At 42.4% G+C, this 14,363-nt stretch overlaps 1 protein-coding gene and 1 long non-coding RNA gene across 6 annotated transcripts in view; one reads left to right on the top strand and one right to left on the bottom strand.

Annotated features, from left to right (window-relative positions):
• Positions 1–9,222, bottom strand: part of LOC110839574 (uncharacterized) — a 48,179-nt gene extending 38,957 nt beyond the window's left edge. Inside the window, exons 1-2 of one of the 4 annotated variants that reach the window (XR_015532526.1) lie at positions 8,931–9,222; positions 3,079–3,272 (exon numbers count right to left, since the gene is read on the bottom strand). This is a non-coding gene — a long non-coding RNA (uncharacterized LOC110839574). Of the gene's footprint in view, positions 1–3,078; positions 3,273–7,578; positions 7,709–8,930 lie in introns of those variants that run through there. The other 3 variants (XR_015532525.1, XR_015532527.1, XR_002546533.2) reach the window with 3 other exon arrangements.
• Positions 1–14,363, top strand: part of LOC110839570 (uncharacterized) — a 37,200-nt gene that overhangs the window by 20,153 nt on the left and 2,684 nt on the right. The window contains exons 4-12 of one of the 2 annotated variants that reach the window (XM_022083912.2): positions 1,192–1,259; positions 2,415–2,484; positions 3,109–3,286; positions 3,524–3,611; positions 4,414–4,570; positions 7,655–7,800; positions 10,746–10,922; positions 11,821–12,054; positions 12,587–12,763. In XM_022083912.2, the coding sequence (XP_021939604.1) occupies positions 1,192–1,259; positions 2,415–2,484; positions 3,109–3,286; positions 3,524–3,611; positions 4,414–4,570; positions 7,655–7,800; positions 10,746–10,922; positions 11,821–12,054; positions 12,587–12,763 (1,295 nt within the window). The remainder of the gene's footprint in view (positions 1–1,191; positions 1,260–2,414; positions 2,485–3,108; positions 3,287–3,523; positions 3,612–4,413; positions 4,571–7,654; positions 7,801–10,745; positions 10,923–11,820; positions 12,055–12,586; positions 12,764–14,363) is intronic. The other variant, XM_022083913.2, reaches the window with a different exon arrangement.

A 14,363-nucleotide genomic window follows, 5' to 3' on the forward strand; every position in this document is an offset into this window, starting at 1 on the left:
GGGAAGAGGAAGAAGTCACACGGAGCTTAGAAAGGAAGTTGGGGTCGGTTCTTGCAAGATCTTTGAGCTCCTGACAAACGAGAAGTCAAGTCGATTCTGCTTCTGGTCCTCAGACAGGATGCGTCGCATGTGGAGTTCTTCCTTTAGAATCAACTGACAGGTCCCATAGCCTATCCCAACAACGTCGCACAAGTCGTTGATGGTACGACGTCGATCTTCGTGAATGGCCTGCCGAATCTTCGTAACATTTTCGGGCGTTGTGTTCGAAGATGGTCGTCCAGAACGCTTGTCATCATCGACAGAGGTTCGGCCATTTTTAAAACGTGAATGCCACACAAAAGTTTGTGCACGACCCATTGCGGACTCCCCAAATGCTTGCTTTAGCATTTCATAGGTTTCCGTAGCCGTTTTGGCGAGTCTTTGGCAAAATTTGATGCACATGCCATTCCGAAATCGTAGGAGGGTCGGTGTAATGCACTACCAAAACGCCCGTAACTAAGAAACAAATGCTAATTCGATGATGCCGGCTGGCACACTGATTCACTATGAATGTAGGCCGCACCCCCTAGCGGCAGAGGTTTCACACGCCAAACAAAAGAGGCAGAATTATCTTCTGACTGTCAAAAATGGGCTCCCGTCACTCCGTCATGTCGGCGGACTTAACGCTGATTCATCGTATTCACCGCTGTTCAGCAAATTGTCTGCGAGTCAGGCGTCACGCGATTTTCAAACAGTTCGGCGTGTGTTCTCTGTTGAACCTTATCGCTGTTGTACGAGGCCGTTGGACGGGCAAACCACCACGCAGCTGCACCGAGTGACGCAAAAGACTTTCCGGCCTTGTAGCGGCTTTCGCTAGACTCGGTCCGCTGTCAAATCAGTCGCGAAGTGGTGAACAGATTCAAGAATGTGTTAGGGAGACGACCACATCAGAGCTACGAGAAGTGTCTCGCCCTGACACCGAGAGATGTTGAACAATGCATTCGTGGTTTTAGATTTGTCTTATCCCCGGAACCAACACTAGCCCCTACGTGACGTAGTAGACAAACTGGTGTCCACGGCAGATTGAGAACGTACGTTCACTAGGGTGGATGAATGATCTGTGCGTAACGCGTGTTCAGTTCTGAGCAAACTGGTTTCTTCTTTTGAAGTGCACTGCCCTGTTATAACAACAACTGTGTTCTCCTGTTGTAGGATCGTGTCCGTCGCGGGCAGGCCCTACACGCGTGACCAGGTGTACCAACCGGAGTACTACTACCCAGGTCTGTTGCCGTTCTATTCGCTTGTTCTCCCTCTTCTCTTCTGCATTTCCTCGGTCGTCTGTAAGAATGCTTTCGTCACGAATGGGACAACGCGAAGTCCCACTTTCGTGAGATTGCAGGTCCTCAGTGCGGCGAGTCCGAAGATGGCCGTCTTCTGTGTTGATGCGCCGTGCACTCTGGTGGAATGAAACCAGACCACACGGTGCACCATCCCAGAAGTCAGCCATCTTCAGGTCAACTTATATCCACCATATAAGAACAATTTAAGTTGAATGCTTCAGAAGGCAGATACGTATTTTAAATGTAAGTGTGTACTGTAATGGCCGTGTGGCTTTGTCGGTACAGGCTTCGAGTACCATTACAATGAGGTCTGCGCTTGTCATTTTAATAATTACGTAATTTAACGCGACGATTCGGTGACAAGAATGTTTCTTCAAAGTGTTTCCCTTTCTTAAAAGGCACGTCCTAAACACGAATAAAAAAGTGTTCAGAACCTTATAAAGCAGAGGCGGGGCAGGCCCCGTCCACCTCCTATTCTAATCTAAATCGTTAAAAATCCAGATTCGCGGGCTATATGGAAGAAGATAAATTTCTCGTTTTCGTAATTAGCGTACAAATAACTAAGCTTATTGAGAAAAAAATAAATAAAACTGGAAGCATCTCTCTGACGAAAGCTTTAGTGAACCTTATAACTGAGGCTATTGATAACGATGTGAAGATATTTTAAAGTCACTGATACGTTTGGACCAATAACTGAGCCCGCGGCCCTTTCTTACAGCTCAGTGAGTTCCTCCGACTAAAACTTACAGCCCTGACCGCGATGACACGACGCCCTCAGGTAGTTGATTGTCTGTGCTCATATTTGAGGTCACAAGCTTGTTACGAGCACAGGTTCACCTTTTTAACTTACTAGACCCATATTCCGCGTTTGCAAATTATATCAAACAAAAGGGAGTCAGACAAAAACAGACCTCAAAGTTTCAAGTAACTAGCACGATTGGACACGGCCTTGTTTCTGGGGCAGTTTTGAGACCAGCGACTTCTTGGGGTTGATACTGAAATACTACGGCCATGATATAAAGATAATTTTCAGGTGACTGATATGTTTGGACTGATATTTATGGACGTGTTTCTTTCTGGCATCGCGGACAACAGATGAGGAGTACAGCAACCGCATAGGGCAAGCCGTCAACAGAGGTCGGCCGCTGTACACCGTCGCCGGAAGGTGAGAACCTCTGCTTACAACCTTACTTCGTTTCGTTTTCAGAAAGGAGAATTCTCCTCTCACACTAAAAATCAAATCATCGTAAGATGTATATGAAAAAGAGAATTTCCAATTTGCTAATCAGTGTTCGATGTAACCGCTGTCCCGCTAAAAACCTGTATACACTTCACATGTCTTACAGTCAATCTACATACAAACATTATATAGCTATCCAGAGCAACACAAATTAGCAAAACTACGTCTCTTTCATTATGAGCATCTTGTCTGGTTGCGACTGTTGTACATCCAGCATTTACATTCAGAATGCTCCTGACTTCCACACAACAATCTAATCAGTTTCCTCAGAAACTTTGACTTTCATTTTCGAATCCGTAAATTTATGATCGCTACTGGTAATTCAGTGCACTACAAACTATTCCATTCAGTCACTCTAACCTAACCCTCGGGGAGATTCGAACAAAATTCGGCACTGGAAACGCCCACTAGACTTCCTGCGGCAAACTGCTTCAACCAACAGAGTGAACTGATGTTGTCACCACACAAAGGAAGAAATTTTAGCTTCGGTTCCATATTTAAACTTCCAAGTTTACTTACATCTGCCTGACGCCACGTTTGCTGCCGCAGACACTGGGAGCATCGGGTGGCGGTCCCACACAGCGGGTCCCGTGTCCCTGAGGGGCACTACGACAAGCTGCCTCGCCGCAGGACCACCGGCCTCTTCCGGTCCTCTCAGTGGGGCTCTGCCACGATCCCGTACAGGGGCGCCAAGGTCAATGTTCCGGTTCTGTCTGGAAACAAGAAGGTGAGTTCTTGGGGTGCTTCATGGACCAGTGCCATCCCTGAGAAACTAATCGTCGACAGACCGGTCACAGTCTCAGACCGACCACAAACACACGCCCAGCTTACCGACCCGCATCTCTGCAAATCACGTAATTGCACTGTGCAGGGCTGAAGGTTCCCTTAATTCGCCGACTCAGCGACTTGCAATCAGCGCAACTGTCGGTGCTTCACTGAAGCTGGTTCTTTCTTTCGTCCACAGGCGTATCGAGGCACCATCACCACGACAGTGCTCCAACCCCGCAGCCACGATGATCGGACCGGCTCCGAGTTCCCCACGACTGACTCAGGTACGTGGTCGCACTGCAGGCCGGTGGCGCAAAACACAAAACTGGAAATTGGCTGCCAGAACTACCAAATCTGAAGAGTCGTGCTGACCCACAGTATTATTATTCGCGGTGGCAACATTATCAACATCCACACTAAGTCTTGCTGCCAGTGTATCCTGAAGGCCCGACGTCGCCAAACATTCCAACCTATTTCAAAGAGATTTCCTCATAAAATTCTACGTGCATTCTTTGTCTCCACATCAGAACTGCACGCCCATCAACACCACTTGGCGCTTGTACGTCAAGCCGTCATGTTATGTCCTCACTCCGTCCATCTTGAGCTCCAAACATTTACTTCAACACTCGGTTGTTGTGGTCATTATCACAGATACTATTATTAGTATTATGTTCGATTAATTCGCAGACTCTCTAACGACTCTGAAACAACATGGCTGTCTTCTGGGTTGTTGCTCCGTATAATCCGGTAGAAGTTTACCGACCTTTCAAACTCTACCTCACAGGTGGCTAAACAACTCGCGAACTATAAGAACCCATGATTTCGGATAACCGGACTCCGTCCGATAAGAAGGAAACAACTCAAAATGTACCTCATTTTCGGATATACGGAAAACAATTTCTCGTCCCGAAAAAGTGACTGTTCCCTATAACTGTGTTCTTATAAGCTACGCCCAGATATTAGTGCGAAATATTCTTAAAAAAAATATCCGACGAACCAATAGTTGCCTACTGTATTTCGAAATTACTGTAGAAATGCCTGAAAAATATTTAATCCAATTTTGGGCAAACGCATCTTTTTGCGCAGGTCTGAAGGCAGTTCAAGACTCTCCGGACCTCAGCTCGACAGGCAAGTTGTGCGTTCTCTGTCCGGACGACAGGCACGTCGTCGCTACCAAGGAAACTACGTTCGCTCTTGTTGAGCCGCCAGCAGTGAAGCCGTGTCACAACTCTCCGGCCACTCGGTGAGAAACTTTTGTATTTTTCCTCTTTCGTGGCGGACACGCGTGTCACTGCCGAAACCAGCATTGCCACCCTCTTCAACAGCTCCCACCTGGGTCTCGGATCTGAAGATTTTTCCCACTGAAATTTCGTATGCATTTCTGGTATTCCAAATCTGCATGTCCAGCCTTCGACCTGGCAACATTTGGTTATTAAATGTGCAAATGGCTCTCAGAATTATATAAATTGCATTATATCATATTCTTTACATTCGACATTTTCTATGTATTTATATACACAGCATTGCGAGAACTGGCTCACATACGTACTTCAGCGCCTGGTTTTCATTATACAGATCATCCATAAACTCTTACGGAGAGGTCTCGTGGTCTCTTCTATAACTATCCTCTATATTTTCTCACTGTCTGATCGCGATAACTTCCCCGTGTCTGCCACCTACCGGGATTTCCTTTCCGGTCTGTGGTTCGGTGTCATATACTGGAGATGGTTGACCACGTATGCTAGGTGATGTTATATCAATCTCAAGCTCTGTGTTGAGGGAGCTCCTTGGTTCACCACTTACATCCACTGAGCGGTTTCTTAGCTGCTTCTGGTTATACATTTTAATTAACTAAACTCTGTGCCAACCTGGTGTTCCGAAGATTTTCCGAAGATGATGTTGCTGCTGGTGGGGTTGACTTCACGGAGCACACACTGGAAGGGGTTTGTTTGTGTTTGAAGTGACCGAAGGGTTGTCGCGTAGCGCTTATGTGGACTTTCCTCCCCGCTCCAAACCTCCTTAAATTGACTTGCCAGGGTCCGCGGCTGATTCCCCGGGCGACGTCTCCTCGCGGGTGCTGGAATCCCTGAACCTGGTTGCTCACTTCGAAGTCGGCAGATTTCTGGAAAGGCGGGGGCTGGTTTGATGCTCCCGTGACACTTGCAGTGTTGTACCGGTGCTCTTCTGTCTAATCTCGACGCCGCTACAGTGCGTTGTGGCCGATCCTCGTAGCCCCAAAAAAAGTTGGGCGCCATTTTTTTTATAACTATCCTGTATACTTTCTCACTGCCTGTCACTTTCTTTGTTCCTTCGGCAAGAGATAGTTATATCCCGAATTAGAGTCAGTGGGGGAACAAGGATCACCTCAGGGTTAACGTGGTATTTTTTTTATAAATATAAACAAATTAGGAACAACAAATTAAAGAAAAACACAGAATACTTTTACTTTTGAAATCTGGATCTTCTTATACACAACTTCCCATAACAGGTACAAAAGTTTTGTTTACTGGCTGAAAGCCCGCCGTCAACTGTGTCCACTCGAGTACTACACGTGTTCATGACCTAACTCCCAGAACCATTGCTAGCGTGGGAACCTTCACACATGACTTGCTAGCGTGGGATCTTTCACACGTGATTTGCTGGCCAGTTCAAATTTTTAATTCCAACAGTTACAGGGGTTCTGGACTAGTATACTTCCAAGTCGAAAAAAAGTTCTCAAATTATGAACCAGTTTCTAGACATTTTGCAACACTTCTTGGGCGGGTGATATGTCCGTCACAAGGCTTCTGCCTACACACAGGCCACGACAACACAAATACGAGGACAAACATCTTCTTCTTCTTCTTCTGTCACTGTTTTTGGCTCTCTGATAACTTGTCACATATTCAATTTATAGTGTATTTTATACTTTTTCTCAGCACAAGTCGGCCTTATAAATTGTGATGTTTATTTTAAAACCCAACTAAATCTATCAAAAGCAGTGGCTCAGCCGGTCAAGAAACTCCCTACTTTACAGAACTCGAAGATGCTTTGCCCCGTTCACAGGTGCGCGCCACCCGCTCGCGAATCAAGTCCACATCCTCACTCGCCATTAATATAAACTTTAATATTATACTTCCATCTACGCCCTGGCCTCCAAAATGTCTCTTTTCTTCAGATTTACGGACTAAAATTTTGTGTGCATTTCTCACCTATCCCTTCCTGCAATCCCCGCCATGATTTCGTCTTCCTTTTGCCTATGTCACACGACCTCCAGCAATTACTCTTCTGCGGACAGCCGCTCTTTCTGGTGACGAAACAGTCCGCGAACTCTGCATTCTCCTCCTATCCCTTTACGAGGTTCGATGGCCTGATCGAAAACCTGGGAGGACCATGATCTCTTCCTCCTGGTGAAACACAAGTCTTCCGAGGACCGGCACTGTCTGATTGACAGCAGTCTGCAGGCCTGACACTATAACGTCTAACTAAATACCTTCGTCTGCAATACAAAGTCCTTACGTCGCATGAAGCCAAGAGACGTCCCGATCACCCACACTGAAATTCCACAGTTGTAATTTGTACATGAAGGCGTATGAAACGATTCAAATGCTTACAGCCCCTGTTATTCTGGAGACAGAAACCGTGTAGGCCTGTCATTTTCAAGTGCCCGCCTCCCTTTAAGGTCGGTTAAGTCACCATTTCTAATGACGTCACCTCTGCACAACTGTCCAGAAAATTTACTTTTCCCTCTACTTTATTTATTTTTTCTTGAATTCGAAAGATTTGCCGCCTTTGATATTTTAAGACAACGCAAGGTTCTAAAAAAGTATCGCAATGAATGACAGGTTTATGTAACTTTGGATGAAGAGTCTGCAGGGTCAAACCGCATGTTCTTTTAATCCTGAAAGGACCACGATCTGAATTTTAACGTGGACCTCCAGCACCAAACATCACAGCAATCCGATCGTTACATGCTTTGGCGAAAACATCACTCTGGCACTTCAATGTAAAGTTTCTCTCTGAAGAAGGCAGTCTTTCAACAATTCTGCAACAACTGGACATTATTCAAGATTTGAAAGCCGAAATGCTACTCAAAGAAGTGGTGAAGTTAAGGCACGGATGACAGCATGATTCCTCTGAGATCATCAAATATGATGCTGATAAATGACCTACGAGGAGATGGCACAAGGTCAGGGAAGATACGCAGTCTGGAAGAAAACCACATGCAACACTGGGACTCTTCCCAAGACCCTGCAAACATAACTCACTTACCAAAACCCTTGACCACTCTGATCCCAGTGAGGAGCCAATTCTTCCTGCTGTATAAAGAGCACTATTTATTTTCCAGGGCGTTGTTATCTGAAGTGCGAGCAGAATCACTGTTTGGCCCACGGCCTGGAACAACTGTAGGAGAGGGAAGCTACAACATTTTGATACGGCTTATCCACAACAGAGAGCAGCTTACAATGTGCAAGTACCACTACCATGTAACAGGTGAGACAACCTTCTGTTAAGCACAAATCTGCAACAAAACTGACTGGAAGTAAATTTTCTGTGAGCAATTAGGGCAACAGAGGAAGGACACTGAAGACCAAGTTGGAAATAACCATTCATGTCTGAAAGGGGACATTCATATAGGTTTCTGAGTTGAAGGGTCAGACAGCGAGAACCGCAGATGACCATGCCGGGTCAGTTTCAAGTTAAAGGTCTTGTAGGAATTGAATTTTTTTTCTGTAGGAGAGGAACTACAGGTGAACTATTAGAATTCTAGAACTGCAGAATAAATTTAAGTTTTATCCCCCTACGAGGAGCCTAGCCTTTTGGTCGACCTACTGATAAAGTTAGCACTTAACTATACAACCAGTGGAAAAATTCCAGAAGGAATGGATGAGAGTTGTTGGAACAGGCACAAGGAACAAGCCATGAAAAAGGCAAACAATAGAAAAGATAATGTAAAGTGTAAATTAAAAACTGACTGATTTTTTCATTGCTATTATAAGCAGTCCTGGTGCATAAGGTACACATCAACAAACTTGACAGCTAACATCCTGTTTCTTTCTGACTTGTACAAAATAACTCGAGTGTCCTCAGCGTCCACGTCAATCCTGAAAGACGTAGCCCAGACATTCATTACACACATCTAATAAAAGAATTATGACAGGATGCTGTGTGCACAGGTGACGAGATGACTGTTCTTACTGAAATAACCATGACTGATAAAGTGGTCATTGAACAAATCATATTCACAAAGATTACAAAGACGTTACAGAATTTTGAGCAGCATATTCAGGCATCAGAGTAGACAAGACCAGGGAGTGAGCAAACTGGCAACATTCTACATGATACTAAAATTCTTGAAAGAGCATTTGATTTCGCTCCAACTTCTACAAAACCAGCAGCCAGTACAATCTTCCTTCCACTCTGTTTTGTTCCAAGTACCATTATGGCAACAGGGCCATGGTGGGATAGAATTGCTTCAGTAAAGTCTGTACCACTGCCTGGTCCATGAGGTCTTAAAAGATATTTTGAATATGGCGCGTGTGCACACACACACGCACAGGAAACAACTTGGTTGCAGAGCATAAAAAATAATTTGAAGATTAAATTAACATATAAGAACTTACTGGTATCGACATGGGTCGTACACTCCACTAATGCCTACATCGATAAATATCTGTGAAGAGAACCTCCTTAATTACGAGGGTGATTCAGAAAGTTTCCGCAGTGATTGATTTTACAGTTTGTTGTGTTGACTGCACTGTTTATTTTGCGCGTAGGTAGACGCACGAACACTTTACGTAATTGTGAAATACTTTCTAACTTGACCGGCCAGTTGTAGTAGAATTAATATGCCTGTCCTCACATTGCCGCCCACACCGTTGAAAGAAACCGCCGACAACTTTGAGGTGTCCAACTATCATCCATATCGTCCTGATGATGTTCCATCTATAACCTGTTTGGTCCAATGGAAAGCAGCTGTGCGCGGATTGTCACAGAACCAAAAACTTTTTTTTTCTTCTGATGGCATACATAAGCTTCTTTATCGCTGGTCTGAGTGTTTCAAAAGACGGGCACTATATCAGAAAATAATACTATTGTACATACTCATTGTCATATTACTTAATGAGAAATTTATTGCAGAAACTTTCTGACTCACCCTCGTACTATCATTAGTAAACAAATCTACATTGATTTTTATATACGGGTATTATTTCAAACTGCTGAATAAATGTAACAGTAAGTTTGTTTCTTGATTTGACAGAATTACAAGATGCCTCAGTAAAACGAATTTTAAGTTCATGCTGATATCATAATTATCAGCAAGTGATGTTGTGCATGCTACCTCAGGAATCAATAAATTTATTGAGTAATTGTACATTTTACACTATGCTTCGCCGTAAAATCATAGAGAACTACATGTACGTGCAAGTCGCTGGAACTAAAATTATTGACAATTAGTTTAATTTTGTATGATCTGAAGCTTTCGTGGCGACAAGTATATTGAATTATTCTTGGGCTATCAGCTGTGTCAAGTGTATGAAACATGAAAACATCTTTCAGCCACCTGATACGGCTGGTAGCCCAAGGAGAATTCATAACAAATTTATTTTAAGCACTAGGTGGGTGCCATCCAGTTTCAGGTTAGTTTCTGCAGTGTAAAATGTTTTACAAAGGACTGGTGCATCATTTTTTTAAACTAAACATTATTCCAACAGAGACAAGAAAGGGATATTGATGTATGAGGGTTTACACAGGAAGACTACTTAAACTGAATTTATACTGGATTTAGGATTGATGTGTGGTGCATTGTAAGAAATTTCGAAACCAATCCTAGATCTGCAAGAACCTGACATGCACTAACAGAAAGCCAATAAAGACAAATAAAAAGATACTGTACATGCACACACTCTGTATATCCTATAAGTAAGTTGAAATTCACCAGAATTTCTTCCTGAGCAACTTCCAAAATTGCTCTTTGTATGTTTTCCTTCAACTCTTCTTTTGTATGAAGGTTTGTTCTGTAGACTCTCTTTCAAATTACCCTATAAATAGAAGTCACATGGGTAGGATCAGGTGCATGTGCACTGGCACAATACGTCTCCAGATTGACAAAACACTTTAGACTGCTTGAAAACTTAACTAGCAATAAAATACCATATTCAGAGTACTTTGAAAACCACAATGAAAATTTTCATATTTCTATATGAATTTATAATGCAGTTGTAAAGGTGATATAGAAGTTTATATTTTAGTTGCTGCAGTAACAAACAAAGTTTCTCAGCTCAGACACTGGTATTTTCTCCAACACGTACTTCCCACTGAGTTAGACGATCAGGAATAAAAAGAAAGAAGTTACAAAATAAATGTGGAATGATCATGTCTTACAAGGTTTTAATTACAAAGTGGTGATTGAATTCAAATTTCCTTTTTTTGTTTAGTTCGAAAGTGCCCACCACTGCACCTTCATGAACACGCACATGTGCGTTGTTCACTCAACAACGCATGGGGATCTCGATGTCAACTAACCTGCAGCCAAGGTTATGAACTAGTGGGGCATAACATCACTGAATGTGGGGACAAACTGAAATGGACAAACCCACTGCCACGCTGCTTAGGTAAGATACTAATTACTTTGTTATTTGCATAAAATTAATGCATATTGGGGTGATCATGTCTGTTTGTCAGTCACATGAAAATAATGAACGTAACTGTCCATTATGGACCACGGGGTAAGAGGAAGGTTCCCTGTTGCAGCCCATAGGTCAGGCGGCTCTGCCACGAAACAGGAAGATACTGAATATGGCCAATTTGTTGGAAGATTCCTATCTGTCAAAACTGAAGTGCCTATAAAACATGGTTCTCTGCACCACTGGCAAGTTTCCTAGGTGCACATCAAGTCTGTGATTTACATGTGGCTTTAAAAATTTCATATATGCATAATTTAATCACAGAATTAAGCACGGATCAAGTAGAAGACAAAATCATAAAATATTAAGTACGCAGTGACCAAAATGTCATGCACCTCATTCCAGGAACATGTTCTATTTATCAAAAATTAAATTACATTAAAATCAGAAGAAGAAAAAACAATGTTATACTAAGTTGTGGAAATGTTCACTGCATTCAGCGATATATGCATTCACTCTGTTCCTCATGTCAGATGCAACACGAAGCGTTTCTATAGTGACTGGAAACGGTTCACAAGGAGAATCGGGAAATGTATCCCTAAATTCACTCTGGCAGGTAAAGTAAGAACAAGATGTCAGGTAGTTTTTGACAATGAACAGTCGTTGCACTTGTGAAAAAGACATCCTTCCACTTTGAACGTTTGAAGACAGCTGTCAGACTGGCATGAGCAGGTTACTGCGCACCTCATTCACATCGCTCAATACCAGCATCTTTCTTCTTTCTTTCTCAAAAAATCACTAGATACTGCTGCTATTACTACAAGTGCTTCTTCTTGAAAAAAAGATAATTCATCATTTGTTTTTATTTGAACCTCACACTGTGTAGCTGTGAAAGGCTGCCCATTGCCCATGAGTCCAGAAAATGGTCGTCTCAGCTGTGAGACTCCTGGGAGTGGGGAAGGTTCAGACGTCACTAGCAGTGGGGAGCTGCTCAAGGAGGGAAGTGTGTGTCGATATGACTGTGACCCAGGCTACGCAGTGCCACAATCACAGTGGCACCTGATGGTGATAAGGTGCAGGGCTCACTCATGGAACAGCACAACAGATCCAAGCTGTCAGGGTGAGTTTGCTGGCACCGGGAATTTTTTGCAGTTTCTCTTGAGGTGTGACCGGAATATAGACTGCTCGGTTATGAACATTATTTCACGACTATGCTGACAATGATGTGATCTCATAATACTATTAAATACTTCTTCATTAACTAGAATAATTTAAAGTCTGTTCCACCCTTTTCTTGGATTTACTTCTCTTTCAAGTATCCTCCGTACATGTTTTGGACACTTTTAGCCATCTTCAGGAGATTCACACTGGTTTTTAAAAGTTTCAAATAGAATTTACACCATAGAACTTGAGACATTTTACAGAAAAATGTCAACCTTTTACCTATACATATTTTACTGTTTCTGTTATTTTATTTGTGTATCTTCCTTCTTACTCTTATTTCATGTTGTCTTTTGCTATTAAATTAGACACTATAAATAGCAAGTTTCCACAGCGATTTGTTGCTAACAGGCAAAAATTAAAGCAACAAATGAAAATTTACTAATCATAAGAAACACGATGATAGACATGCAATAGTAGCATCTTTACAGCAGACGATGGCAATACGCCCCAGTTGCTACTGGCAGACACAGAGTACCACCATCCCTTGAGGCATCATCAGAAGAGAAGACCTTGTTGGGCCAACCCATGCCAGGCAGGAGGGACCTGCCTTAATGGGCCTCACCCCAGAAGGTCCGTGCTATGTATCTGTCCACGGGACAGAGAAGGTAAGACATGGTGGAATGGATAGGAGTGAATAAATCTGTTCCTGTTGCTAAATGGTGATGTATCTGTGAAAATATTTAACTTCTTAGTTTTCTCAAGGTTTGGGTACCCCATTGTAAAGTAGAGACATTCTTGATCCTTCCATAAAACATTTCTCTTAATGAAACCCTGTGAAATGTAAACATTTATCTTTTAAAATTCAGTATATTGTGCATGAGGCCTACACAAAAGGGAGATTGTGACAGAGTTCGTTGGGCCTCAATGTGCTCCCCACTGTGCACATGGCAATCGTTCATATCTAGAGGCCAATTATTCTCATGTGTGGTTTAACCTTTGAGGCCCATCACAATAAAATTTAATAATTCAATAATTCAATCTGTACCTCAAAGAAAACAGCACTTCTCCATTACAAAGATCAATATTGGTAAATGCTGTTTAATTAGGAAATAATCTGTTTACAGTGAGAATCATACAAATCCCATCCTTGCCACTGGGATTTAAAGGGTAACATCAGTGTGTAAAACCTGCAGCATTTTTTGTCTTTAGCTCATAAACGTCCCAAGGTCACTGAACATAAACAGTGTTCTTCATGACCTCCCACACACACAAATCAGGTGGCGTTAGGTTGGTGAATCTGGAGGCCGAACAATAGGCCTGTCATGACCGCAAGCAGCTACTCTTTAATGCATCTTGCTTGGCTGGGGAAGGTACATAAACTGCACGGACGGGATCTCCTACAACTGCATTATGGGAGCATTTTCATCCACCACCAAATGACGGACTGACATGTTCTCCAAAAATTAAACCAGTAAATGTGGTACAATGCTTTCTTTCATATAATTAGGGCTTCAGAAATACAATTTAAATTTATTGGCCAGTTAAAATCAGTCTCAAGGTACTTATTCGCCTTTTCTGAAGGTCTTCAATTACCAGTTGCTCACACAATATACTACAAAATATGCATGGTTTAAAAAACAATTCTGAATATAAAACACATGAAATAAAGTTAGAATGCTCTTTCTTGTATATTAACCGAAAACAACGCGTTAAACATCAGTTTTAGGACAGTCAGCTGCATTTGTGTGATGTGGGAAAAGGGCAGTGTTAAGTTTTGGTGAAAAAGAAAAAGTGTGTGCCTGGAAAAAAAACAGCTAAATATTGCCAACTTGTTTCTTCCATTTATGAGGTAAATCTGTCCATCAGTTGACACTGTGTCAGAGATTTTCTCAGTGAAAAAGAAACTGGGAGTATGAAACATGAAAAAGATTGAAATGGTTGAAGGCTGCAAGGGACGCCTGCGAGGATGTGTTAGTTATTTGAATGGGTAGGGAGAGGAAATGCTACAGATGGAACAGGGGCTGATGTAGTTATTAAGGAACAAATTAAGGTACTTGGATAGCAGGACGAACATAACACATTATGTACACAAGTGTTCGTACAAAATGTATTTTGCCCTAGTAAGTAATATAATACAGATGAATACTGCATAAGATCATATCAGGAAAGTTATTAAGCAAAATACATATTCCAGTTTTTCATATTCTTTAATTCCAAAGATCCTAACTACAGTATTTTGTTCATCACATACCACTGTAATACATT

Source organism: Zootermopsis nevadensis, unplaced genomic scaffold, assembly GCF_977971745.1.
Source record: "Zootermopsis nevadensis isolate Lab colony 2312 unplaced genomic scaffold, Znev_1.0 Znev_ptg000003l, whole genome shotgun sequence".
NCBI lineage: Eukaryota > Metazoa > Arthropoda > Insecta > Blattodea > Termopsidae > Zootermopsis > Zootermopsis nevadensis.